A 27382-nucleotide genomic window follows, 5' to 3' on the forward strand; every position below is an offset into this window, starting at 1 on the left:
GTGTGAAGATCAGAGGCCAGCTCACAGAAGTCAGTTCTCCTCGCCATGTGAGTCCCAGGGGTAATACTCAAGTTCTCAGTTTACCTGCTGAACCATCTTGCTGGCCCAATAAAAATCTCCCCCAAGTAAGTAAGAAGAGCAAAGTCTAACCATAAAAAGTGCAGTAAATGCAAAATCCTAGTAACGGTCCTTAGTCGTCATCCTCAAATCTCCTCCACTGCCCATCAGTACCTATGTGATTTCAGACAACTGTAGCATGGTTGGTTTGTTTAAACCAGCGTCTCCACAAGCCCATGAGTCAGGAATTAGTTCATCAGTGACTGACTCCAGCATCACTAGGTGACAAGAATCTGTCTGCTTCATTAATAATCAGTTGGGACTGCTGCTGGGCTTGTGGTTCACACAGACTGAGCCATCATGACATAGTGCACACTGCTGCTGGGCTTGTGGTTCACACAGACTGAGCCATCATGACACGATGCACACTGCTGCTGGTTCACACACACTGAACCATCATGCCACGGTGCACACTGCTGCTGGGCTTGTGGTTCACACAGACTGAGCCATCATGACACAGTGCACACTGATGCTGGGCTTGTGGTTCACACAGACTGAGCCATCATGATGCACAGCATACATTTGTCATTACACAGCTGTTTCTTTCCAGCTCATCTTCCATGAAGCCACTTTCTAAACCACTTCTGTCAACTCAATGCCAAGCAAGTACTTGAGCAGGCAAAACCTCCACATTGTCTGTTTGGTTCTGCAGAACCCAGGGCCCTGCCCCTGCCAGGTAAGGACCCATCACAGATGCATCCCATCAGTCCCAGACCTCATTTCCTTTCTCTCTCCATCCTTCTCCATCCAACCTATAGCCTCCCATATTTAAGAGAAAGATACTTGCTATATTACCCAGGCTGGCCTTAAAAGTCCTGATCTCAAGCAATCCTCCTGCCTCAGCTTCCAAGAAGCCATGATAATGGGCACAAGCCACAGTACTCAGGTGCACGGCAGTTTCTTTATATTTAAAATAAGACATGTTTCCGCTCCCTCCAGCATAACATGCTTATCCTTTCAAGTGTCTCCAGCTCTGGGTGGGAAAGCGCCAACCAGCCGAGCTGCAGAGGCCCCTTCAGAATGTGTGCACATGGGTGCTACTTAATGCGCTGTAACTGGGGACCCAGCATGAAGTGTTTGAACATCCATGCCTCAGACAGGTTTTCAATCTATGTTATATACAAATAAGACCATTATGCTTCTATTAGACAGTAGTAAAGTCACTTATTTTTTCTGAGATTAAAGTGGACATGAATATAACTTCTGTCAACGTCCTATACCATTTTCCCACATCCTTGGTGGTAGGAAAGTATGTTAAAGTGTGAATGTGAATTAAAGACAGTAAGTGAAAGAGGGCCCCAGACCGTAGCACAACTCACTCCATGGTGGAAGTACCACCCAGGACATAAAGGAAAATGAAGATCTAATCCATCGAAGTCGATAATTCTGGGGAAATCTCTCACCTTGCTTTTTAGCTTCTGTAGTTCTACTTCTGGCTAACTGTTCTTATTAACTGAAGTATGTCTACCCAGACATGGTTTTTGTGTTTAAAAGCTCCTCCTGAGATGTAGTTGCCCACTAGCTAAGACTTTCTACTGGCCTAAACTCACATCGGAGCAGTCTTCTCTGGTGGATCCGACACAGCAGTAACCAGGATCCTCCCTGTGCTTAGGAAGATTATGATATGGCCTCAAGCACAGATGAATGAAGTCTGTTGAAGAAGAGGGCACTTAGATAAACACCCCAGACCTCCGAAAGAAAACACCAAAATACCATCTCGCAATAATAGTCAGTGGAGGAAATCAAAAAAGCATTCTTACCTTGGTAAAGCCCTGGACTTCCCAGAGTTTCCAGCACATACTCACTTTTGGATCTTGTCAAAACAGTCACTCTTGGGACTCAATGTCAAGCAGGCCACCACCCAGAGCCTAGACTCACTTCTGAGCACAGAGGCAGGGACCGGCCCCGAGAGGCAGGGAGCGCCCTGAGGGGTCGCACGCTGAGAGTTTATGAGCTGAACCTTACTTTTGGTTTTGCTTTTTGTTTGTTTGTTTTGTTTTAAATTCAACTGGGTAAATTCCACAAAGCTAGACCCTGGCTGGGAGCCCAGGATTCCAGCCACATGCCTCTCGAAACAGATTTCCAAAAATGCCTGGAATTTTTTTTTTTCTAAAATAACATCTGCCTAGAATTCTAGTATAAAACGCTTGACCCCCACCAACCCAACAATCTCTGCCTATGAACCTCCCTCTTTCTTTGGCTCCCTTCAGGTTCTGCACTGTGCAGCTCTTGCTGGCTGGCCAAGTAGACAGAACCCATCACATAAAACAGCAAGTCCACACACATCTGCCCTTGGCCAAACTGTGCTACTAAGTAAGAGGGAGAAGTTTTTATTTGTTTATTTATTTTACTAAGTACCATTATTTCAGGCAGAATGAAGAAAACCGAGAGAATAGATGGGTTGGGTTCTCTAGCGCACCCCTCCAGCCTGAGGACAAAGATCCCACAGGGTAGAAGGAGAGAACCAGGCCCTGCAAGTTCTCTGACCTCTGACCTCTACACATGTGCAGTGTGGTATTTTGGCATCTGTGTGGACATGTATGCATGCTTGTGTGCCTAAACACAGACACACACACAAAAGGGCTGGGAAGTTCATTGGTAGAGTATGTGCTTCATGCACGAGGCCCTGGGTTTGATCCCAACATCAAGTAAATAAACATTGACCCACAGTCAAGATATTCAAAGATTGGAGACCACAGGGCATGGTGGTGCAAGCCTTTAATCCCAGCACTCAGAAGGTAGAGGCAAGTGGATGATCTCTTTGAGTTTGAGGCCACCCTGATGTATGTAGTGAGTCCTAAAGCCAGAGCTACTTAGTGAGACCCTGTCTCACCCACCCTCAAAATAATATTCTAATATTACTCAATTATATATTTGTATTATATGTTAAATATAATGTGTACTCAAAACTGAGGAAAACTAAAAGCCCCACGCACCCTATGAGGGTGTTCCTCATGTGCACAGCCCCGGCACCAAAGGATGTAGAGCCAGAAGGATCGCAGGGGCCTGCTGGCTTCCAGTCTAGCCATCTTTTTCTCCTCTCCTCAGATTCACTGCCAACCTGGGCCTCAGGATCAAACCTGTGTAAAAAGGGAGGGAAAGGAGTCTGAAGCTCCCCATTTCCTAACAGATACTCAAGGCCAGAAGACGCCATGTTCACATCCATCCACAGTCCTGAAGGAAAGCTGCCAACAACTCTCTGCTCAGTCAAGCTGTCAATCAACGGGAGCAGAGCATCTCAAAGGCCTCCCTCTGCTCTTCCTCAGGGTAACGTAATAGAGCAAACCGTCATCACCAACCCAGAAGATGATGAAGGACCTCTGGGAATGAGGGTGAAGAGGGACCCCAAGAGAGCCTAGCTTGCATGCTAGTCACCCAAGCACACCAGCCTAGCCCCACGTAGGTCCTTTCCGACTCTAGAAGCCACAGTCACCAGCACCGCCTCATTTAACTCCTCAACTTACCTCTGACATAGCAGCCCCGTTCACTGCTACTGTGTCTTTTTCTCCTTTCTGAGAATTTCACACATGAATCCGGATTGAGGGGGGGGGGGAATCATCCTTGAAGAAGACTCCCCTCTGTCAGCAGCCATTACTTTCCTATCGCTCCTTATCTAGGAGGGCAGTTTGTGATATTTCCCCCACCCTGAAATGTCTACTGGGATCTTCACTGTTGAGATTTCTCGGGAGCAGCTCCCTGTCCAATGCAGAAGATACCATCTTGCAGCAGACGTGGCTTTTTACTTAATTGAGGCTTAGAAAGATTACTCTCCAGGGTCACATGGCCATCAGAGGCCACCCCAGGCAATTGGTCTTTTGCAAGTACACACACAACCTCAGCAGCGTGTTAAGCGGCAGCAGAGGCTCGGACATCTGAAGGGTCAGGACAAAGAAACGGGTAACAAGATGGAGGGAGAAGACTGAGAAAGAGATGAACCCTGGGTGGATGGCAGACAGTGTCCGAAGGGGACTGCATTCTGAACTCCTCAGAAATACCCAAACCCACAGGTGCTCAAGTCTGCTAGGTATAATGGCAGGTCTTCTGGGCACCCGAGATGTCTCTAAATGGCTGGTAATACAACTTCAATTAGTATAAGCTGTGCACCAATCGTTCCTTACTGTATTCTTTGTGAGTAAGAAAAAAGTCTACACATGTTCAGCACGGATACAATTTTTTTGTTTTGGTATTTTCTTTAAAAACTATAATACTTTTTTAAATAAAGATTTATTATTTTTTTTTTATATGGGTACACTGTCACTGTCTTCAGATGCACCAGAAGAGGGCATCAGATCCCATTAACAGATGGTTGTGAGCCACCATGTGGTTGCTGGGAATTGAACTCAGGACCTCTGGAAGAGCAGTCAGTGCTCTTAACCGCTGAGCCATCTCTCCAGCCCCAATACTTTTTATTCTTTGAAAATAATCACAATTTTTAATTATACACTTTAAAAAATATATTTATTCATTTTACGTGTGTGTGGTGCCTGCATGTATGTATGTACGCCATGTGCATGTTTGGTGCTCTCTGGAGGTCAGAAAAGGACATCAGATCCTCTGGAGTCACCCATGGTTATAAACCATGGGAATTGAACTTGGGTCCTCGGCAAGAGCAACAGGTGCTCTTAGCTGTGGAACCATTTATCTAGCTTGAACTTCTCATAAGTGTATACAATGTACACAGGCTACATCCAATCCATCATGCCCTCCCTCCAGCCCCCCATCACCCCATCCTAGCTCCCTCCCTACTTCCCTGCATCCAATCAGCACAGCCCACTTGTGCATGAGTGTACGGCCATCCACTGGACTCAAGCCACCTATTCAATGTACCCACTACATAAAGCCCAAAAAGGAAAGACCAGCAATACTTATTTCCTGACTTTATAAACATTTGTTGTCCCCCGTCTGTCTCCCAAATTTAAAAGGATAGAGTAAAACGTGGTAAGGAAAGAGGAAAGAGTGAGGAAGTAAAGGATAGCCCAGGGCTGGGCATTACTTAGTGGGGTGCACCCGCATAGCAAGCATGAGGACCTGGGTTCCATCCCCAAAAATGGCAGAGAGAAAAGGCTGGAAATGCAGGCCTCAGAGTTTACAAGGTAGCTTCAGAGCATCCTACTGCAGTAGCATCAGGCAAGAAGCCTCACTAAGTCACACGCCCTTCAAAGCATGTCTCATCACAGTACAAAGGAGCACACTGGCCACTGCTGCTCAGCTGCACTTGCTGTGAGGAACATCCCGAGGCGCTGCAGTGCGGCTCCTCTGAATCTGCTGGCTTGGTGACTCAGAAGCCAGCTCATGGCTTTACTCAGGTACTTAGCTTCACCGTTTCCTGGGGACTGAATTCGGGATCTCAGACAAGCTAGGAAACATGCAGTGTTCCTGACTTATACCCCAGCTGGTTAGCTAAAAAGTAAACGGTTCATGGGAGGGTAAAACCCTGGATAGAAAGCAAAGCTATAAATGTATTATATATATTATATATAATATATAATAAACGTATTATAATATATATGTGTTATCTGCTCCATAAACCTTTACAGAAGCTCACCGAACAAGGGCCACTGGGTGTGGTAGTGCACGTGCAATCCTAACAATGGGGGAGAGAAGAAAGGTCTAAGAACCCCTTCAAGACCTGTCTGGGCCACAAAGCAAGACAACCCCAAAATAAGACAATGTCCGTCCTTACGAAAAGGAATCTGGCTAACATCTGACAACTGCTCTGACAGGATAGCCAATAGGAACTATTTTTAGATCTTTTCAGAGATGAGGCAATAAACACCATTTGGTTAATCATTTCCAATCAAAGCAGATACAGGGCATAATCTACCCTGGGTGGAGCTGAAGCACCTATTCAAAGTCTAATTTGTACTAATAGGTTAATGCTGGACTCAGAGCAAACGGCTCAGATTCTCTGTGTATATCCCTTACATTTCACTCCTGCACCGTAATAGACTCTTCCCACTTCCATTACATAAAAATACATTTTCCCATTGGGCACAAGCCTTTAATCCCAACGCTGGGGAGGCAGAGGCAGGTGGATCTCTGTGAGTTCCAGGCCAGCCAGAGCTAGATAAAGAGACCATGTCTCAAAACAAAACAACAACAACAATAAAACCCCTGTCCCGTGCACATACTGGCTGAGCTGAGTGGACTCAATGGCTTAAAAAGAAAACGTACTGAGATGAAAGGCGACTGCTGGAGGGTGGGCAAAGGAGACAGAGCCAAGGGACTGGATGAGACTCAGTCAAAATATATTATGTGTGTGAATGAAATTCTCAAACACAAAGAAGAAAAACATATACATTTCCTTTTCTGTTTGTTTTTTGGTTTTTGAGATAGATGTCTCTGTCTAGCCCTGGCTGTCCTGGAACTCGTTCTGTAGACCAGCCTGAACTTAAACTTGCAGATATCTACCTGTCTCTGCCTCCTGAGTGCTGGGATAAAAGGCATGGCCTATTCCCTGCCTGCTTTCCTTTCCTGTTTTGTTGCTGTGTTTTCTGGAACAGAGTCTTGCTAGGTTACCCAGGCTGACCTAGGCTTCACCACGTAGCCAAGGACGACCTCAAACTCCCAGGCCTCCTGCTTCAGTCTCCCCAACTCTGGGACTGTCTTGGGTCCTCTTCACTCTTTCTCTTAGCTACACTTCTGGGGCTCTAAACCCACAGACAATGAAAATGAACAACCCAAAAACGCCTATAGCCTTACAGGTAAAGCCCTCTTTATAGCACCCAAAGGCCATTCATTGCACTAACAAAGAACTAAAGAACAAGGCACTCAAGTTAATGTTTTATCTACTGAGTCACAAATTCTAAGAAAGAAAGAAAGAAAGAAAGAAAGAAAGAAAGAAAGAAAGAAAGAAAGAGAGGAAGAGAGGAAGAGAGAGACAAGACAAGACAAGACAAGACAAGACAAGACAAGACAAGACAAGAAAAGAGAGAGAGCAAATCAAATATCCAACACAGGGGCCATTAATAATGTCTGTGACACAGTAAATTGATACAAACCTTTTAAAAGATATAAAAATAACAGTTCATAAAAGTCTTGGGAGAGCTGGAGAGATAACTCAGCAAGTTAAGAGTCTGGACTGCTCCTGAAGAGGACCCAAATTCAGTTCCCAGCACTCATAGGAAGGCTCACAACCATCAGTACCTCCATACATCTCCAGGAGAGCCAGCGCCCCTGGCCTCCAGAGGCACCTGCACTTCTGTGCACATGCCCCCACACAAATGCACACATACATATAATTAACAATAAAAACAAACATTTTAATATAACACTAATAAGCATGTAGCTCCTTTGGTGGACTGCTTGCCTAGCGTGCTGGACGTCCTGGACTGAATCTCCAGTGCTACAGAAAACCAGGTGCTGAAGCCAGAGCTTGCAGATGGAGCACTCATGTTCCGCTCCCAGCGCCCGCATGGTGGCTCACAACTATCTGTAAACTAAAGTTTCAGGAGACCCGATACCCTCTTCTGAGCTCTGCAGGCACTGCCTGCATGTGCTACACAGGAAAACACACAGACGAAACATTCATGCCTATAAAATAAACAAACCATTTTCTTTTTTAAAAAGGTGTGCTTACTTAAAGCCAGGGTGGCTGAAAATTCAAGGTCATCCTTGGCTACATAGTGACTTCAAGGCCAGTCTGGGCTACTGGAGATCTTTTCTCAATAATAACAATAATGACGGGGTACTCTTCCCTTGGGATCCCTCCCATTCTCAGAAGTTCTTTCTTTTTCATAATCTGCATCTGCACTTCTCAAAAAATAATTAATAAGATTGTTACTTGAGAATTTTGTTTCTGAAAATATGAAACTAAGAGAACAGAAAGAGTCAGTAAGTGTAGACCAGGCTGGGCTTACACTCTGATCTGGGCCTGCCTCTGCCTCTGCCTCTCTGCCTCTGCCCCTCCTCTCTGCCTCTGCCTCTCTGCCTCTGCCTCTCTGCCTCTGCCTCTCTGCCTCTGCCTCTCTGCCTCTGCCTCTGCCTCTGCCTCTCTGCCTCTGCCTCTGCCTCTCTGCCTCTGCCTCTCCTCTCTGCCTCTGCCTCTCTGCCTCTGCCTCTCTGCCTCTGCCTCTCTGCCTCTGCCTCTCTGCCTCTGCCTCTCTGCCTCTGCCTCTCTGCCTCTGCCTCTGCCTCTGCCTCTCTGCCTCTGCCTCTGCCTCTCTGCCTCTGCCTCTGCCTCTCTGCCTCTGCCTCTCTGCCTCTGCCTCTCTGCCTCTCTGCCTCTGCCTCTCTGCCTCTGCCTCTCTGCCTCTCTGCCTCTGCCTCTCTGCCTCTGCCTCTCTGCCTCTCTGCCTCTGCCTCTCTGCCTCTGCCTCTCTGCCTCTGCCTCTCTGCCTCTGCCTCTGCCTCCCGAGTACACTGCAGGTGGCTCACACACAGTTTTGGTTTTGGGTGTTTTTGGGAAGGGGTCTTTCCATTTTTACCAGTTCTGCAATGAGTGATGGAAATACCAGACTATGCTATTAGGGCACAATCCTAGAAACAGGGCTGAGGGAATTAGGCAGAGATGGGCTTCCATTTTGTTGTTTTGTTGTGTGCTTTCCCTGGCCTGAGGTTTCTTGGGCCTCTGGGTTTCCAATAGCGGAGACCACAGAGATGCTGAACATGAAGGCTTTCCAGAGGAAAAGTACGATTTTGGGGGGCACCGGAAACTGAACCTGGGTTGTCACACATATAAGGCAAGCGCTGTAGCAGTAAGCCATGGCCCTGGCCACACTGTTTTACAACCAAAATGAGCATATGAGCAATGAATGTGTAGCTCTGGGCTTACTTCTCAAGAATAGGGCTCATAGCTTTCAACCATGCAGGAAAAACTCTGACTCAGGCCTCAACTTCTCAGAGCATCCCATTTTTCACTCTGAAGGAAAGAAATGACTAGGAAGGAAAAACAATGCTTTCATGTATAATTCTAGCATGTTCATTGTGCCCGCCAGTGCCATCCTGAGAGCCATGCTTTAGGTTTTTAATGAAGGGGTCCTACAGAGTTCAAGGACAGCCTGGTCTACATAGAAACTTCCAGGCAACCCAGGGCTCATGGTTAGACCCTATCTCAAAAGAAAGAAGTTGGGGGAGTGGGGCAGACACGGTCAAAGGCAAGGGGAAGCTGGCTCAGCTGAGTGGGGTGCTAGTCTGTCTCCCACAAGATGCTGGGCTCTAACTCCTGATACACACACTACAAGGAACAGGACCATCCTCCTGTTGTCACAGCTCACACCTCCGTCCCTGAACCTTCTCCCCAGTCACAGGAAGCCACACAGGGCCTTATGTGTTCACTCAGCTGCCCGCAGTCCCCGTGTTGTATATTCTGGAGCTTTCCCTGTGAGTGGTGACAGGTCACTCACTGGAAGCAGAGATGTTAATGCCCTCTCCTTTAGATCTGTGTTTTAAGTTGCTCTTCCTTCCTTCCTTCCTTCCTTCCTTCCTTCCTTTCTTTCTTAATTTTTTTATTATTTAAATGCATTTTATATATCAAACATATTAATAATGTTGAGTATTTTGATAATCAAATAATACATAAAAATGTGTTCAACTTTTATATTCATATCCTTTAATACCCTAAAAATATCATTAATGAACATTTAATACTATCCATAACTGGGGATCCTATATCTAATGTTGAATACAAAATTGTTTCAAAACTTACAAAACATTGCATTTTCTTTTTTTGATTTTGTTTTTTCATCTGAACCCACCTGCCTCCCCTCTGACAAGAAAGTAGCCCCCTTCCTAATTTTCCAGAACTGTTTCTTTTTTTTTTTTAATCAATATCCATTTTGTTGTTGTTTTAAAGGACTTTTGACAATGAGCTATCCATGGATTCAGAATTCAGTTTGTCTTTTAGAATTCTCAAAGGAGATATTTATTTCTATTTCAAATTGTTAGGGACTGCACAGCCTTTCCTAGTGACCCCCTGGGTTATGGCTCCCCTGCTCAGTGGAATATATTCTAAAGGTCAATGCAAGCTAGGTGCAGTGCTGTGCACCTGCAAACCCAGCAGAGAGGTGAAGACAGTAGTGTGACGAGTTCAAAGTCAGCCTGGACTGGCTACACGAGCCTTTGTGTTAAACATACGAATCAACTATAGAGTAGTATGATTGTACAGCCTGCTGGGCTGGGTGGAGCAGGAACAGTGAAGGCCAGCCTGGGCTACATTACAAGACTTTATATCAAAAAACTCAAGGATTAGAGAGAAGGTTCAACAGCTCAAAGCACACATGCTGATCTTGCAGAGGACCCAGATTTAGTTCACAGCACTCGTGTCAAGTGGCTCTGGCCTCTATGGGTTCTATACTCACACACATATACCCTCAGATAAATTACACTCAACTGTGCATACACACAGAGAAAAACACACAAGAAATTTATCCTGTATTCAATTAATTCTTTAAAAATTAGACCAATCTAATTAATGAAATAAGTTCTCTGAAACAAGAGACACTTAAGTAACATTTTACAAAGGGAGGAGAGAAACACCCTGCATAAGGAAGGCTTGAAGAGAAGGCGGTGTGAAACCAACCTGGGCCCTTTACCCAAGGGGAAAGGCGTAGATTTATTTGTTTCATTTACAAGGAATCGAAAGTTCAATTCAGTGAAATGGCAGCTGAGGTAAATCTAAGCCCAAGAAGGATGCAGCAGTTCGATTGTTCAGACTTGATTCCATTTCTCTGCAAGTGAGAACGCGAAGGTAATAGTGTAATACACATTACACCCTCATCAAACGCTCAGGCAACAAGAATCCTGGGAGCCTGTGACATTCATCTCTAAGAAAAGCAAAAGACAAGAAGGGACACAGCGGTAGTCTTTTAGCAAGAGAAAAACCTGAATGGGAAGGAAAAATATGCAACAGCAAAATTAATTTCCGAGTCTGGGGAGCTAGTGACCGACCACCTGAAATCCACGCATTCGAGATGTGCAGGGGTTTGACCTACACGGGTAGAAAGAACTGACTTTTTACAAATGCATGCAATTCTCAAATCTTCTTCTTCGTCTTCTTCTCTTCTTCTTCTTCTTCTTCTTCTTCTTCTTCTTCTTCTTCTTCTTCTTCTTCTTCCTCCTCCTTCCTCCTTCTTCCTCCTTCTTCCTCCTTCTTCCTCCTTCTTCCTCCTTCTTCCTCCTTCTTCCTCCTTCTTCTCCTTCTTTTTCTTTAAATTGAAGCCAGCAAGATGGCTCAGTGGGTAAAAGGTGTTTGTTTATTGCCAGGCCTGACAACCTGACAACCCCCGAGGCCACATGGTAGGAGAGAACGACTCCTGCAAGTTGGCCTAGGATACTTAAAACCATGATACTGAACCCAATACTAACACCCAGGCACACACACACAGACATGCACAGACACACACTCAGTACTAACACCAAGGCACACCCACACACACTTACACATACATGCACAGACACGGACACACACTCAGTACTAACACCAAGGCACACCCACACACACTTACACACACATGCACAGACACACACTCAGTACTAACATCAAGGCACACCCACACACACTTACACATACATACACAGACACGAACATACACTCTGAATGAACTTCCTCATGGAGATAATAACAGCGCTAAGTGAGGACTCACAGAGCATCTTCCTTCCATGCTGAGACATCTGCCACCATCACTCACACCTGGGGGTGAGGGAGATAGAATGGGAGGGATGCAATGACAGCGCAGTAAGGCTGGGCATGGCGGGCTTGCTTTTAGAATCAGCAGGGGCAAAGGGATCTGTGAGTTCAAGGCTAGCCTTGTCTACACAGAGTCTTCCAAACCAGCCAGGGCTATGTAATGAGACCTTATCGCAGGGAGAAAATAAAAAGAGGGAGCTGTAAGAGAAATCCACTGGGACTGAGGGTTCCCTCAGTGGTGGCTCACTTGAATCACATGTGAGGGCCAGGGTTGATCCCTAGGACTTCAAAGTGGGGAAAAAAGAAAGAAAGAAAGAAAGAAAGAAAGAAAGAAAGAAAGAAAGAAAAGTCTACTGTTATCTTCTGTGACTAGACCAGAAGCCAGTTTAGGAAGTCCAATCTGGCTAGAGAATTCACAGAATTCTAAAACTTATCAATTAGCATAATTTTGCATAAAGCTCATTTGCATAGAAAACAGATTTTCCTCAACAACTACACAATTTGACAATGCTAACCCCATAATCCATGAAAAGTCAGTTGGCTGGAGCCACTATGTGCTGGCAAATGAAACCTAAATAAATAAATAAATAAACAGTCTCTACAAAAAGAAAGGAAATTCAGGCACTTGCCACACCCACCACGGCTGACCTGAGCTCTCTAGAGCCTAACTGAGACACAGCCAGAAGGTTGTTCTCATTGTTGAGCTGAAGGCGGCTGTCTCTGTGCAAGAACACCAGCCTGCCCCGTGCTTCTGCCCCCCACCCCCAACCCACCAGGGCTGGTGGAGAAGATGCATCTAACAAAGACAGCGGAGAGGGCTGGCAGATCTGATTAAGGCAGAGGATCCTCAAGATGAAGAAAGACCAAGAGGAGAGGGATCAGCCAACAAAATGGCAAAAAAGTCCTTCACTGGGGCCAGAGAGATGGCTATGTAGTTAAGAGTGCTGGTTGCTCTTCCAGAGGACCCAGGTTCAGTTCCCAGCACCCACATGGTGGCTCACAGCCATGTGTAATTCCAGTTCCAGGGACCTTTCTGACTTTCATGGGCACCCTGCATGCACATGGTTCATGAACAGACATGCAGGGAAAACACTTATACATATAAGATGAAATAAAATGTTTTAAAAACATTTTTTAATTAAGGCCTTCTTCCATTGATCCTTGGTCCTGATACTATCATTTGAATTGCAAATGACATGAAAATAGCCTGTAACTGTTTTATATGTAGTAAAGGAAAACATGGGTTTCTAAAAGGTTGAGAAATATTTGTCTAAAGGGAACATAACCCAGCCTCGAGTGTCTGAAGAGCCATTCAATGCCGTTCTTTACACCCATTATGCTAATTAACAAGCCACTCTATTTCTTCCCAGCACAGATCCATTTCTAACACTCATTATGCTAATCAGATCTGATATGAAACTATAAAAACAGCAGATTTTAAACAGCTGCCTCTGGAGGAAAGCCCTTCTGATTAAACGCCCAGCCTGGGATGCAAATTTAATTAGGGTAACTGCCCGCGCCCAGAAAGTGGCTTAAGGAAGCTCAGAACACTACCTCATCTCTTGTGTTTATGTAAAGAAGCAAAAGGAAGCTTGGGAGGTAGAGGGGTGTTCAGTGATGGGAGTGTGTGCCTAGCTCCATAGCAGATGCTCCAAAAGAGACCAAGAGATGGATCCTCAACACCCTGTGACACCCAATCTGGAAGAACTCTGAAATACTCAGCAGTGGCTAACCTCATCAGTTGTTCTGTTTATCTGAGACCAGATCTCATGTAGCCCAGGCTGGCCTCATGCTTGCTATGTAGCCAAGAATGACCTGCAACTTCTGATCCTCCTGCCTCCACCTCCAAAATACTGGGATTATCACTCCAAGCTAGTAGTTCCCCTCGTGGGGATGGTGTACTAGGAGAGAGTGAGAGAGAGAGAGAGTGAGAGAGAGAGAGAGAGAAAGAGAGAGATTTTCTTCTTTGTTTTAATCTTTAATTGGGTATCAAGCTTCTACAAACTTAATTTTCTCTGGTATTTCCAAGATAACCTGCTTGTGAGTTCTTGCTATTAAAAAAAAAAAAATCAAAAGAAAATGTTTCCTAAATTACAGTGTGCTGTGAAATACAATGAGATGAGGCTCAGAATAGCAATGGTTATTACAAGTCTGTTTCACGGGTGTTAAAAAAATCGATTCCACAGAGAGGAGTCACACTCCAGTGGCAATTTTATTGCCAATGAATGCTTCTTAAGTGCCTACCATATGCACCAAATGGTGTGTGCTTCTGCTTGGGACATAAGGCAGAAAGAAGGGAACTCACCCTCAGCAGGCAGAGGTTCCAATCAACGGACTCTCAGGATCCAGGCCTTTTGTTACAAGGCACTATTCTGACATCTTACTTCTCTGAAGTACAAATTAATGAAACCATGATTCTGTTAACTCAGAGACATAGACAGTAAAATAAATGGCCACACTCCAGCTTGGGGGTTCCTGATCAATTTTTCCCCTCACTTCAGGGAGCCAGAGTTCAGGCAGAGTTCAAGCTCCCAGGTGTGCCTATATATAATTCTTGTATACTACATCTCAACTGAAACTGCCTCCTGGCTACCTGGCTATCTGCTCAGGTCCACTTCTGCAGGCTGCATGCCCCAGTTAGCATTTCCACAGCTCATATGTTGGTCAGGCCTCCTAGTACGTAAGAGGACAAAGTCCTTAAAGCAGAGACATGTCCTCAAGGTTGTCCAACTGTGGGTCTCCGTTCGTTACCTTGGACCATACTTTCATCACAATGGACCTTACTGGAACCACACTGTACAGAGCGTCCCAGATCAGACCCACGATGAGGGCATGGGTCAAGCATGACATGGACTGCTCTCTCATGTATACCATCTTCAAACTGCTCTAAAGCTACAAATTGAGAGGAAAGGCAAGATAATGAGCAGAAAGCAAGGAGGAAGAAGCAAATACCATCCCTGCACGGGCTGGTCTGATATGGGGGCTCACAAGCCATCACCATCGGCCAGGCTGAGAAAATGCTGAGTGCATTTTCACTGGGGCACAATCTGTCATTTTGTCCCCTCTTCTTCTTTTTCTTGGTGGTGGTGGTTGTTTTGTTATTTGAGACAGGGACTCACTATATAGCTCGGGCTGTCCTGGAACTCACAACATAGACCAGGCTGGCCTCAAACTCACAGAGAGCCACCTGCCTCTGCCTCTCATGTTGTTGGGATTAAAGGCATGCACCACCACTTCCTGGCAAGATCTTTTATTTTAAAGTGGAGGTGGTTTTATTAAAATATTTTAATACATTCTTTAAGCATAGGGGTTAAGAGAAAGAGAGGCATTCAGAGAGAAAAGACACACCCTAGAACCCAGGAGTAGGGTTCTCAGAGAAGAGTCACCCAAAAGGTTTCAATCAAAGCAAACCAGTTATAAAATCTTATACTATAAAATACACAAGGAAAAAAATAACACACATTTTGTAAGCATCCCAATAAGACGAGATACCATATAAAAGACACCATAGTAGGAACCTGCAAGATAGATGGTGGATGTACTAGTTTGAATGAGAAATGCCCCCCGTGGTCCTAGGCACTTGAACACTTGGTCCCCGGTGGCGGCACTATTTGTGGAGGTTTAGGAGGTGTGGCCTTGAGGGAGGAAATGAGTCACTGGGGTGGACTCTGAGAGTTCAGTCTTAGCCTTGCCCATTTCCAGTTCGTACTCTCTGCAGCTTGATTGCACATCCACATGAGAGCTCTCAGCTTCCTATTCCTGCTGCCATGCTGTACCTGCCTTTATGAACTCTAACCCTCTGGAAACATAACCCCAGATACATTCTTCTACAAGTTACCGTGGTCATGATATTTTATCACAGCAATATAGAAGAACTAATGCAGTGGAAAAGACACTTGCCACCAAGCTAATGAATCGGGCTCAATCCCCAGAAGCCATATGGAAGAAGGGGAAAACCAAAGCATAACATCGCCCTCTGACCTTCACATATGTGCTGTGGCATGCACATACTCACACATATACAAATATCCACACAAACAAATACAAAAATAAAGACACAAAGGTACTATTATTCTGTCAAGTGCCTGGTCCCTTTATTTTGATCACTTTTTTAAACTACTAAATGAATAAGAATTTAAAAAAAAAAAAAAAAAGCTAAGGACACCCCAGCCTCACGGACAGTCCTGAGAGGAGAGCCTCTCCCAGACAGAGAGAACAAGAATAGCATTTTCACTGAGCACTGAGTACGTTCCAGGAGTGCTCTGGTTGCTCATGGAATTAACCAAAGTCTCATGAGTGGCAGAATGATTATTTTGGGTAAATTTATTCCTTCTAGGCTGCCCAGATAAGCTACTATTTCTTGTGTTACTACAAAACCTCCCTTTCTCTCTTTACTTTCGCTGGTGCCTTGGATATTGCCTTTGTTCTCTGCTGGATGACCTCATGAAGCCTTAAAGCTATCAGGTACCACAGGCTTTCCATTCGTTCCCAAACACTAGAGCAATCATAGGCTCCAAAGGGCCCCACGTTTTCGGTTCTCTGGGAGCCGAAGAAAAGCAGAGACTCATCTGGGTCACAGCGATGCTCCGGGAAGCTGATCTCAAGGAACAGCTCTGTGTTCGTAATGAGACACCCAAATCAGATTATATACACACACAAGGCTTTTCAAAAGTGTTGGGGAGAATGTTAACCACCCCTAAAGTGTAAGAGCAATTTATAACAAAAGCCAAAATAGAATTAATCTAGGGCAGAGTAAGCTGAGTCGGACTGGGCTGGGCCAGATAAGTCTTAAGAAATCTAGTGAGAGACGCTGGGTGTCAGGGTCAACTGTGTCTCTAAGCTGCAGGAACTCTCAGGCACTCACGTAAGGATACACCACTACTGTACTGGATGGATGTAGAAAATGCAATGCTATGTCTTGAGTCCTTTCAACCTGACTGTGCCACACAGAACAAGACCACAAGAAAATCCTCCCAAACGTTGCCAGGGTCTGAGTGTGACTTAGCAGCAAAGTGCGTGCTACCCGTAAGGCTCCCTGGGTCATTCCCTAAGACCACACACACAAAGAAGTGTCTACATGTCAATGGCCACTACACACATCTTTGCGTTTGTCCCCTCTTCTTTGCAAAGCCTGATCCCAACAAACTACAACCACGTGGGGAACACGGAGGATTACAGAAGCAGATCAGCCCATTCCTGAACCAACGGGAGTCACCAGAAGGAAGGCATGTCCCTTAATGCTCCCAGGTCTACTCTCTGATCACCCTCCACGTGATACACTCTTATTCTGGGAAACTCCTCCAGGACAGGGCCTTGTGGGCAGAAAGCAAGATGTCCTCTCACCCTTGGCAGTAATTTTTTTTCTGAGAAGATGGCTCTGCCCTGTATACTCATCTCCCTTCTACATAATTTGAGCTTCTATAAAAATATGTTCCTACATTCTACAAGAGAAGGGACTGTCCCTTTATCATTATGTCCCCCCCTTATACAAGCATTGTTTGTGAAATTGGAATCTAGGTAGGTAAGTTCCTGAAAAAAATGGATCCTAGAACAAAGATTCATGAATTTGGAGGAGGGAGACCTGAGAAGAGGTAGGGTCGGGTAGGGCTACACTCGAAGGGTCACACTTATCATTGACTTAAATCAGCTGTTCATAACCGGTGCCGCTAGAATGACCCTTTCATAGGGGCCACCTAACACCATCAGAAAACACAGAAATTTACATTATGGTTTAGCACAGTAGCAAAATTATAGCTATGAAGTAGTAACAAAAATAATTTTATGGCTGGGGGTCACCACATCATGAGGAACTGTATTAAAGGGCCACAGCATTAGGAAGGTTGAGAACCGCTGTCTTGAATGACACCAGCATACGGTACTAACATACAGAAAGTCAAGTTCAACTTAGAGGGAACTTTCCCATCAGCCATTGCCAGCATGCAACACATCCCAGACAGCTATTCAAGTCAGCCCAGTGTGCTGCCATCTTAGGCCACCGAGGAGTTTTCTGGCGTTCTGATAAAATCCTGTCACCAGAGCTGCCTCTGGTGTGGCCTTGGAAATGACACTCAGCATCCTAAAGCTTCCTTCCCCCTGGGGAGGGGTAATTACACTTCATTCATTCAGTCACAGCCCCCATTAATCAAACGCTCAATAATGGAGAACTGTGTAAGCGGCTGGATGGGGACTTGATGGCTATCTTGTCCAATCACTTCTCTAAATGATGACCTTGGGTGACTGGGGAGATGGAGGGGGGCAGAGGACCCGTCGATGACATTGGAGACTAAAAGCAAAGGCTGGCACCAATACATACGAGCTCACCAAATCTGCAGAGCACTTGGTGGGCGGACATCACTTTCCCTCCTTGTTTATAGAACCAGGCTTGGAAAAGCTGGCCCAACTGCTAAGAACAAGCACTGTGCACCACAAGGACATGAAACTCAATGAATATCAGGCACCGAGTGGTGTACACCTTCCTTCCCAGCACTGTGACTTCTGGGCCAGACTGGTCTACACAGTGAATACCAGGTTAGCCAGGGCTACAAAGTGTGATACTGCCTCAAGAAAGAATTATCTTCAGAGAGCAAGTTATATTTCAAGCCCTAGCACCCAGAGAAAGAGTTAAAACATGTGTTCTGCTATGAGGCTCGGTGGTAGGTAAGGCACTTGTCTGGCATGAACAGGGCTCTGGGTTCCATCCTCCAAACTCCCACAGATACAAATAAGCCATCTCTGGGTGTTTGGACACGGGAATGAGGACAATATGCCACTATCTTTTTGGAAAAGCAACCAAAATCACCAGCACAGTCACAAAACCGGGCAGAGAAGTGGGCGGTCTTAACTCGGCGCAGGAAACGGGTGACCTGACTCACGTTTTTCATCATCTGCATGCACCAGAGAGGCTGCCCTGGACAACACATCCAGCGGTGTCTCCATTCCTGGGTGAGCCTGCAGAGGAAAAGAATAGGTCAGGAAAACAAAAACAACGTAAGCAGAACTTGCAAGACTCGTCTGGAGTTCTGGTAGCTAACAGCGCACTGAGGTTACAGTCTGAAGTGTGTGCTGAGCACACGCAATGCCCAGGGTTCAAGCCCTGCACCGAAAAGAGAACTGAAGATAATTCTAGCAGTCAGCAAGGAAACTCCTCCATCAATGAGCGAGCGCCTCCTCCCCCAAGCGCAAACCTCTCTTCTAGAGTAAAGTTGCTACAGTTTAGACAGACAGAGCCCTGGTCAGGAAGGGAAACTGGGATTAAACTGCCAAGCCCAGAAGCCCTGTCGGGGCTCAGAGGAGAGAGAGTGAGAATGTTCACCCCTGTGTCACCAGTGTTTATAAATGTTTACGTGCATTCATAGCGAGCCTGTGTAGACACACCCCATAAAAAATAAGTCTGGGGAACAAAAGCTGTCTGTGATGGCAGCATTGCCACCAGTCTGAGAGTCTGGAGGTGGCGCTCATCGCTGCCATTTATGAGTCTTTGCAGAAACAACTACAACTAGACTATTCTGCCCTTCCCTTTCCTAGCTGAGAGACACTGAGCAACTACAAGGGAAGGCCAGAGAGCTGCAGCTTCGAATCTGCAGTCTGTGCCCAAAATGCTGAACCTTCTGGTGGGTTAAAGGAAATTTTGAGTCCAATAGGATTCCTCCAGGTGTTATGTCATATAATATACCTTGTGACAACTGGCACTAATTTCTGCGGCACCGTGTTTTATGAGCCTGCTTGCTTTGCAGCCCTGTGCAGTGAAGCCCAGCCGGGCATGCTACACAGACCTTACCCCAGCCCAGACTGCCATGTTTTTATGACACTGGACCTCCAGTGGAACTGTTCCCATAGATGATGACACCGCTGTAAAAGCAGAGACTGTAAGAGGTTTAAAGGGAGAAGAAATCCCTAAAGAACAAGGCTGGTTCTGACCAGTTTCCCTTTCTGAATAAAACAACCCCATCAAATAAACACATTCAATTATCATGGGAGCACACACTATTAACTCAGGAACTAAGGGGAGAAAGCTCGAAACTGCACCTTTTAGACACCCAGCATTTATTTATTCAGTACTTGTCAACGTTTACTACGACCTACTATGAAGGTCACACAGTACCTGGCACTCAGACTTTGCTTTCTAATACAAATACTTCAGGCCTCCAAGGAGGCTTCAGTCCCTGACCTTGCAGTGTGACTTTACTGGGTAAACTCGGAATATGTACTTGGTGTTAAATAAAGGACCAAGACAAACTGCTGCCTCCACAGAGTCTGCGTGGCACATGACACTCCACGAACTCAAGCTAAGGCATGGGTTCCAAAGCCCTGCTTTGAGATGGCTCAGTGGTTAGAAACACCTGCTGCTCCTGCAGAGGACCCAGGTTTGATTCCTAGCGCCTACATTCATTTATCTCCTTCCCTCCCCTCCTCCCACCCCATGATCACCATGGCATACATGTGGAAGTCAGAGGAAGACGGGTCTTCCCCATCCTGGAATAGGTCCTAGGAATATCACTCAAGTCATCGTGTTTGACGGCAAGTGCCTTTACCTGCTGAGCCATCTTGCTGGCCCACAGCAGGGAGTTGGGGGGGAGGTGGGGTGTTCTACAATAAATTCATTTGGAGAAACCTGAAGCAAACTGGTGAGGAGCAGATTTTTTTGCTTGTGTTGTCCCGGTGCTGCTGGACCCTCTGCAGGGCACAGAGGGCTGCACACGAGTCTCTGCCCAACCTGCCCACCCTGCTAACCTGAAGATTGCCCAGGGTGATGGTGGATTACAAACAGCTGTGTGACATTCCCAACAGTTCATGAGCCAAAGCCCTGGAGAGACTGAGATGGGTTCTGAAAGGCTGCTGGAGAAAGCCGCTGAGCGGCCTAATAAAAGGACATCTGTGAGAACACAGAGAAAAGAGCAAACAGGAGTGGGCTTTCAGAGCTTGCCTACAAGAGAGTGCAGACAGTCATCCCAGCCCTGGGGAGGCCAAGGCAAGAGACTGGGAGTCCAGGACTGCAGAGATGCCTCCAGGGTTGAGTTTGTACTACATCTGCAGAGGACCTGAGTGTGGTTCCCAGCACCCACAGCTCTGTAACCTGAGCTTCTGAAGATCCTAACACCTCCAGTGTCTGTGGGCATCCGCACTCACGTGCGTGTACCCACAGCAGCCACACACACCTGGAGATGATTTAGAATCTTCTTAAAAGAAGACAGCTCAAGGCCAGCCCGGGTCACCCAAGATCCTATCCCAAAACAAGAACCAAAAGGAAAGTATTTGTGGATACATGTACAGGTATATTAAATGAACTCTGGATACCAGCATATGTTCCTGTAGATGACCAGGACTGGGTGTGGAGGTCAGCAGATGAGCAAGGCTATGTCCCAGCACTCAGTAAAAACAAAATGAGAAAATAATTCCCTACCAGAGAAAAATTACCAAATCAGGCCAAGTATCAGTGACTGCTTCTCACGGGGTGAGCTAGGGTTTTCCCCCTAAACATGGGAGTTGAGGCAGAGACCTGACAGACGGGAGAAATTAGGGCAGGGGAGGCACAACCTGGAGGACCCTTCATCAGCCCAACAGCTTCAAGAGCAGAGTGGCTACCTGGCTCATCTCCATCCTTCTCAAACCACAATCAAGTTCAGCCCACAGGAGTCTCAAGAATTAACTGCAACACAGCCTACAGTCTAAGTGCAGCCTCATAATGCTGTCTCCTGCTCTTACACTACAGTGTAGTAGTAACCAAATACAGCGTCGTTCGGGGTGCCGACACCTGGACTAGCAGTGAAGTGAGAAAACACAGTGAACACTAACAAAAGCCCATTCTGGACAGTCCTGTAGCCTTTCTCAGGGCTACTCTCAAATGCAAGCACAATCCATGATGAACGTAGCATACATGTATGGTGTCATACTGTGTCCTTCCGTCTGTCTGTCTGTCTGTCACAGCCAATGCTCATCTACCAGCCCAACTCATTTTCTAAGACTGTCTTATCCCCAGTCAGCTCTCTGTGAGAGAGGAAGAGGTCTCCAACTCCAAAGCTAGCGATTAAAACTCAGCAGTATTCATTGCTAACGTGAAGTTCAACAACAAAACCTGAAAGCCATTTTCCCCTTCCACACCAAAATAAGAATCTATGCCTTGCTGGGCATGGTGGCACATGCCTTTAATCCCAGCACTTGGGAGGCAGAGGCAGGCGGATTTCTGAGTTCGAGGCCAGCCTGGTCTACAGAGTGAGTTCCAGGACAGCCAGGGCTACAGAGAAACCCTGTCTCGAAAAACCAAAATAAATAAATAAGAATCTGTGCCTTTTCAGCCACCAAAGGGGCCAGAGCATCTGCCTTGGGAACAGAATTATGACAGCTATTTGACTTTTTTTTTTTCCCAAGTAAAGGAATGGAATTCAAGGTATGTGTCTTGGAAGGTTTCCAGGAGATTTCCATAATGGAAGGTAAGGAGCTGACTAGCTCTGTCCAAGGAGCACCAGTGACGACGTCCACTTTCCATGTAGATTTGCCAGCCTGGAACAACCTTCTTTAGCCACCATGGTCACTGGTGGAGATGGGAATGGCAGAAGTTACAGTCAGGCTGTCTGAATTTCCTGCCACATGTTAGAAACTGTCCTGGGGACACTCGATGGCTTCCCCAATCTCCAGCTGCACATGGCTAAATAACCCCCAGGTCCTGATAGCCCTGTTCCATCAGCAGTCTCAACCATTCCTCTGCCAGGACCGCTGCCAGCTCACCCTCCTCCAGTCAGAAGCAGTGGCACAAGCCAGAGTGGGAGCATTGGCTGGGCCCGTGGCCTTCTGGGCCATCAAGAGCTTAAGAGGGCTTCACCAGGCCTCTTCATTTTCTATCCAATAGCAGCAGATTTAGACAGCACAGAAACCAAAAGGTGAATTCCCTCTCTGGGAGTGGCTTATACTCACGGTAGCTAATGAGGAAGATGAGATGAAGAGACGGCCAAACTGTCACCAAATTCTAGAGACCACAGACAACTGCGGCTCCCACAGTCCTCGAAACACACACTCTCCCTGTTCACAGCCATTCTCAGACCACCCCTCTCTATTCTTCTTGCTAAAAATATATGTCCTATTTGTGTCCCTTTTTCCTGTCTTCTCGTGATTTAACCTTTGTTAAATCAACACAGCCTAGTATCAGTAAACCAGTTTAATCACAGAAAGGCCAGTATGTGCTAGGCTTTGCTGCAGATATCTAAAGCCAATGGGATGGCCAGCCCCTCACCTTCTCTCCAGGCCCCCTGTCCCTGTGGTGGTTTGAACAAGAAATGTGCATACACAGCCCATGGACACTTGCTTCCTGACTGTAGCACTGGTCAGGGGAGATTCTGGAAGCCTCGGGAGGTCAAGCTTTGCCAGATCACTGAGAGGTGGGCTCCTAGGATCTGTGGCCTTCCCTTACTGTGTCCTCCCTGCTTCCTGTTTGTGGATAAAAACAAGATCATCGCCGGGCAGTGGTGGCACACGCCTTTAATCCCAGCACTTGGGAGGCAGAGGCAGGCAGATTTCTGAGCTTGAGGCCAGCCTGGTCTACAAAGTGAGTTCCAGAACAGCCAGGGCTACACAGAGAAACCCTGTCTCGAAAAACAAAACAAACAAACAAAAAAACAAACACACAAAAACAACAAAAAAAGATCACATGATCATCTGGCTTCCTGTTCCCCTATGTCTTCCTTGCAACAAGGTCTCTAGCCCTCTGAACCTGTAAGCCAAAATAAAGTTTTTCTTCCTCAAGTTGCTTCTAGCCATGATATGCTATCACAGCAACAGGAAAGTAAGACAGTCCCTTAAAAGCAATGATGCCCGGGCATGGTGGGACTCGCCTTTAATTTCAGACTTCAGGACACCAAAATGACTTCCCCTCTGTAACTTGGTACCCACAAGCCATTCTCTCCCATCCACCCCTTCCTCTTTTTACTATGTTTTGTTTTGTTTAAGATATGTGTGTGTTGTGTGTGGTGACCATTCAATACACACATATCAATACACAAGTCAGCACCAGGTGTCTTCTGCAATCACTCTCTACCCTACCTGTCGAAACCGGGTTTACCACTAGCCTGGACCTTGCTGATTTGGCTAAACTTGGCTAGCCAGATATCTTCCTGTCTCCATCTCCACAGTGGAATTACAGCCTATTAAAAATCACTCTTTCTGCAGGAGTGCCACTAAGGAACATCTACAGGGGAGCCTTTGACACCCCAGCTTTCCATCCCTGGGCATGTCCAAGCATGGCAACTGACCCACATAGCTATCCTTGGAAGCATCCGGGATGGCAGGGAATTGGTCAGCTTTGACTTAGACCTATCTCCTTATGTCTATACATCATCATGTCTGAAAATCCATCAGGGCAGATGCCTGGAATACAGGAATTATCCCCACATGGCCTATGAATTTAAAATATACACGCATATTTAAAGTCCTCATGAGGGTTCTCCCAGGTACTTATTAACCTCCATAATGAGCTGCACAGCACGAGCCAGTACTGTTGGCAATGGGCCCCATGGTCCTATAATGTGGTCCAGCTGCTCCAGGTATGTCCCCTTTCCTGCAAGAGCTCGAGGCCCCTCCCATGACACCTCTGCAGGAGATGAGTATCCTCTAGGTTGCTTCACCCTCCTACCCTTCTAGTTGGGTTCGTTGGGCTTCAGGGAGGAGTAGCAAGACGCTGCATCAATTCATCTCTACCCATAGTTGTCTCTGCCTCCCTCTGCCTAGCACAGAAGACCTCAGTGCACTTGGGCTGAACAAAGGGGCACTGTTCTGGGCCAGAATCCTAAAGGAATGTCCTGCTTAAGTACGTAGTGTTTCCTCATGCTACAGTGGCCCAAGGCTCCACTCTGCAGCATTCCTCAGCCCCACAGAAAGGGAGGGGATGCGACTTGTGTCTCATCTTCTCACTGATCTCAGATTGTAGACAGTGCTACCATGCAATGTCTAACCACCTCAGTCACTGCAATGCCATTAGCACGGAAAAAAAACAAAAAACAAAAAACAAAACCCTGCTTTTTCAAAGTGCTGAGCATAGAATCCAGGGCCTTAAGTACACTAGGAAACCGTTCCACCCTGAGCTACCGGCTCAGCCCTGACTACACAGCTCATTCTCAGCCTCCACAGTACAAATGCATAGCATAGACTGTGAGCCACCTGAACCATCGTGGCCATAGTGCAAAGCCAAACTCTCAGTACACTCCATGACCCTTGTGCAGTGCTACCTGCTGCCAACATACATTCTTTCTGCTGCCTGGAGTTCATTCATCTCCCTCAGGGAACCCAAGGAGAGTACACCATGTGACAGGCACACACTGACATACTGTGTCTAAAAGCTGAAGACTTCGTGAGCAGACTCCCAATTCTTGGCATTTTTCAACACTGTCGTCAGCCTACATGAAAGTGAACTGTATGACTCACAATCACCTGTAACTCCAGCTCCAGGGTATCCCACACCCTCTTCTGGCCTCAATTCTCAGCCTGTCAAAACCTAGATAAGTCTTCTAACTCAGGATCTACAACAGCATTAGGCCATACTGGCCACTGCTACTAGTAACTGTAGTTAGCTCTCTTAACCTACTACAATGAAGTTCTGTGAAGCCACCGTGAACTGGGGCTGGAGAGCAGAGTGGGCAGTTAACTCCATACTCTTAGAGGACCTGGCTTCAGTTCACAGCACCCACATGGCAGCTCACATGATCTATACGTCTAGTTCTGTGGGCTTTAGCACCCTTTTCTAGCCTCAATGGACTCTGCACACATGTGGGACACACACAGACAAGCACACATTTGCACATAAATAAAAACAAATAAAAAAATTTCAAACTCCATAAATATTCAATGGGGTTCCTTTCAGCCTCTAGACACATTTTGCCAACTGACTAATAGGCAGCCTTGTTTCAAAGTGTAGTTCTGCTTAAACACATCTTACTGGACATCTGCAGGCTCATTAACATGGAATTCACAGCTTTCAGCTCTACCACACATCCCAGAACCTCATCTTTCTCACAAGACACATTTTCCACACGGGAGGGACACCAGTCCCCCCTAGCTGAAGGACCTGATGCACGCTCACCATCACGCTCAGAGGCTGTTTGAAACAAGTTACCAGAAAAAGGAGGAAAGTGAAGAAATCATGGTACTCATACTAGCCCCTCCCCCAACACAGGCCAGAACGTGGCATGCTTACCCACAGTGCCAGCACTGGAACAAGACGGAGCATCACCCTGTTAAACCTCCTTTGGGAAGTGTGGAGAGGCTCAAACCTGCCTGACCTCCACCTACCCACAGTGCAGGCTCTGCCAGTCACAAACTGTGGTCGAGCGGGCAAATGTGTAAGTGTGGATGGTGGCAGTCGGCTATATCTCATTACCAGACACGAGGCATAAAAGACACACAAAGGAGATTCTGAAAGGTTTCCCTCCTTTGCCAAAGAACCATTAGACTGTATCCCACACAGGTTTCCGCCCCCTCCCTCTCGTGTCAACACTTTCTTACGTTCCTTGGCAATATCTGCCATCCGTTGCCCTAAGTCTCTTCTCATTGCTATTTGCTTGTCAGTTGGATAAACCCCTGCCAACCAGCTGGCACCACTCACCTGAACTCACCTAGTCATCTATCAAATTCCAACAAGCAGCCTGTATTAACCCTAAAGGTTCCCTCTTAGAGCCACGACCGACCCTCAGCTGACATGTCCCTTTGGAGGTGGCTGTTTCCTTGTTTGTTTTACTTTTAAAATAGGGTCTCCCTTACCCAGGTTGCCTAGAACTTGACCTGCAGCCCAGGGGACAGGCTTTTCTGCCTCAGCCTGACAAGTGCTGGGATCACAGGCGTGTGCTGCTACACCAAGTTTCAGAAAGTTACCCCCACTTTCCTCTTTCTCCAGGTTCTCCTATCTGTTAGTGCCTTATCTCAGGCACTAAACAAGACATTACCCATGTCCCTAATCCCCTTTGAACATTTCCCAGATGTTTGGCTTGTTATCAGAACTTTCAACTGCCATTATTTTATAAAATCATATTCAAAGTTCCAAGGAAACTTTTCATGTTTGGGCACCTTCCTAGTTCCTAATTGAATTTGTTTGTTTGTTTGTTTGTTTTGACGATAGAGTCAGCCCCCCGCCCCCAGTATAGAGCTACTTCTTTGGCTAGACTCTCAGAAGCCAAGAGAACATCTGACCACCTAGAACTTGAGTGACATATGAAAGTTGCCATGGAGCTGTGGAGAACCATACCCCAGTCCTCCGCAAGAGCAGCAATGCTTGTAACCGCTGAACCATCTCTCCAGCCCCTATGCCCAGCTTTTAAATGGGTACTGGGGATCTGAACTTGGGTCCTCACGCTCCTTCAGTAAAGACTTCACCTACCTGACCATCCCCAGACCCATGACCTTCACCTACCTGACCATCCCCAGACCCATGACCCAGCTTTTATTATCATTCGTTTTTCTGTTGGTTTTTTTTTCTTCTTAAAGTTGTACAGATAATCTATAAAAGGCACCCTTAGGAGACACAAAGGAGGACTCTGCTGCTGGGATGGTTGCCTTGGCAACCACCAGAGGAAGGTTACAAGGCTGACTTCCAGAAGACGGAAAGGAACTTTCCCTTACAGAATATTTAATGGTGAAAGTTTTACTCTCAAAGCCATGTCTGCA

General features: G+C 46.3%; 1 protein-coding gene and 1 long non-coding RNA gene across 3 annotated transcripts in view; both read right to left on the minus strand.

Moving 5' to 3' along the window:
• Vgll4 (vestigial like family member 4) overlaps positions 1-27382 on the minus strand; it is a 109387-nt gene that overhangs the window by 78700 nt on the left and 3305 nt on the right. For both annotated transcript variants that reach the window (XM_006506010.2, NM_001356371.1), the window contains exon 2: positions 18616-18691. In XM_006506010.2, coding sequence (XP_006506073.1) covers positions 18616-18679 — 64 coding nt within the window. In that variant the 5' untranslated portion in view covers positions 18680-18691. The remainder of the gene's footprint in view (positions 1-18615; positions 18692-27382) is intronic.
• On the minus strand, positions 980-6157 carry Gm38876. Its single transcript, XR_869366.2, has 2 exons — positions 1878-6157; positions 980-1768 (listed from the first exon to the last, which is right to left on the minus strand). It is a non-coding gene; the product is annotated as a predicted gene, 38876 (long non-coding RNA).

Source organism: Mus musculus, chromosome 6 (assembly GCF_000001635.26).
Source record: "Mus musculus strain C57BL/6J chromosome 6, GRCm38.p6 C57BL/6J".
Classification (NCBI taxonomy): Eukaryota; Metazoa; Chordata; class Mammalia; order Rodentia; family Muridae; genus Mus; species Mus musculus.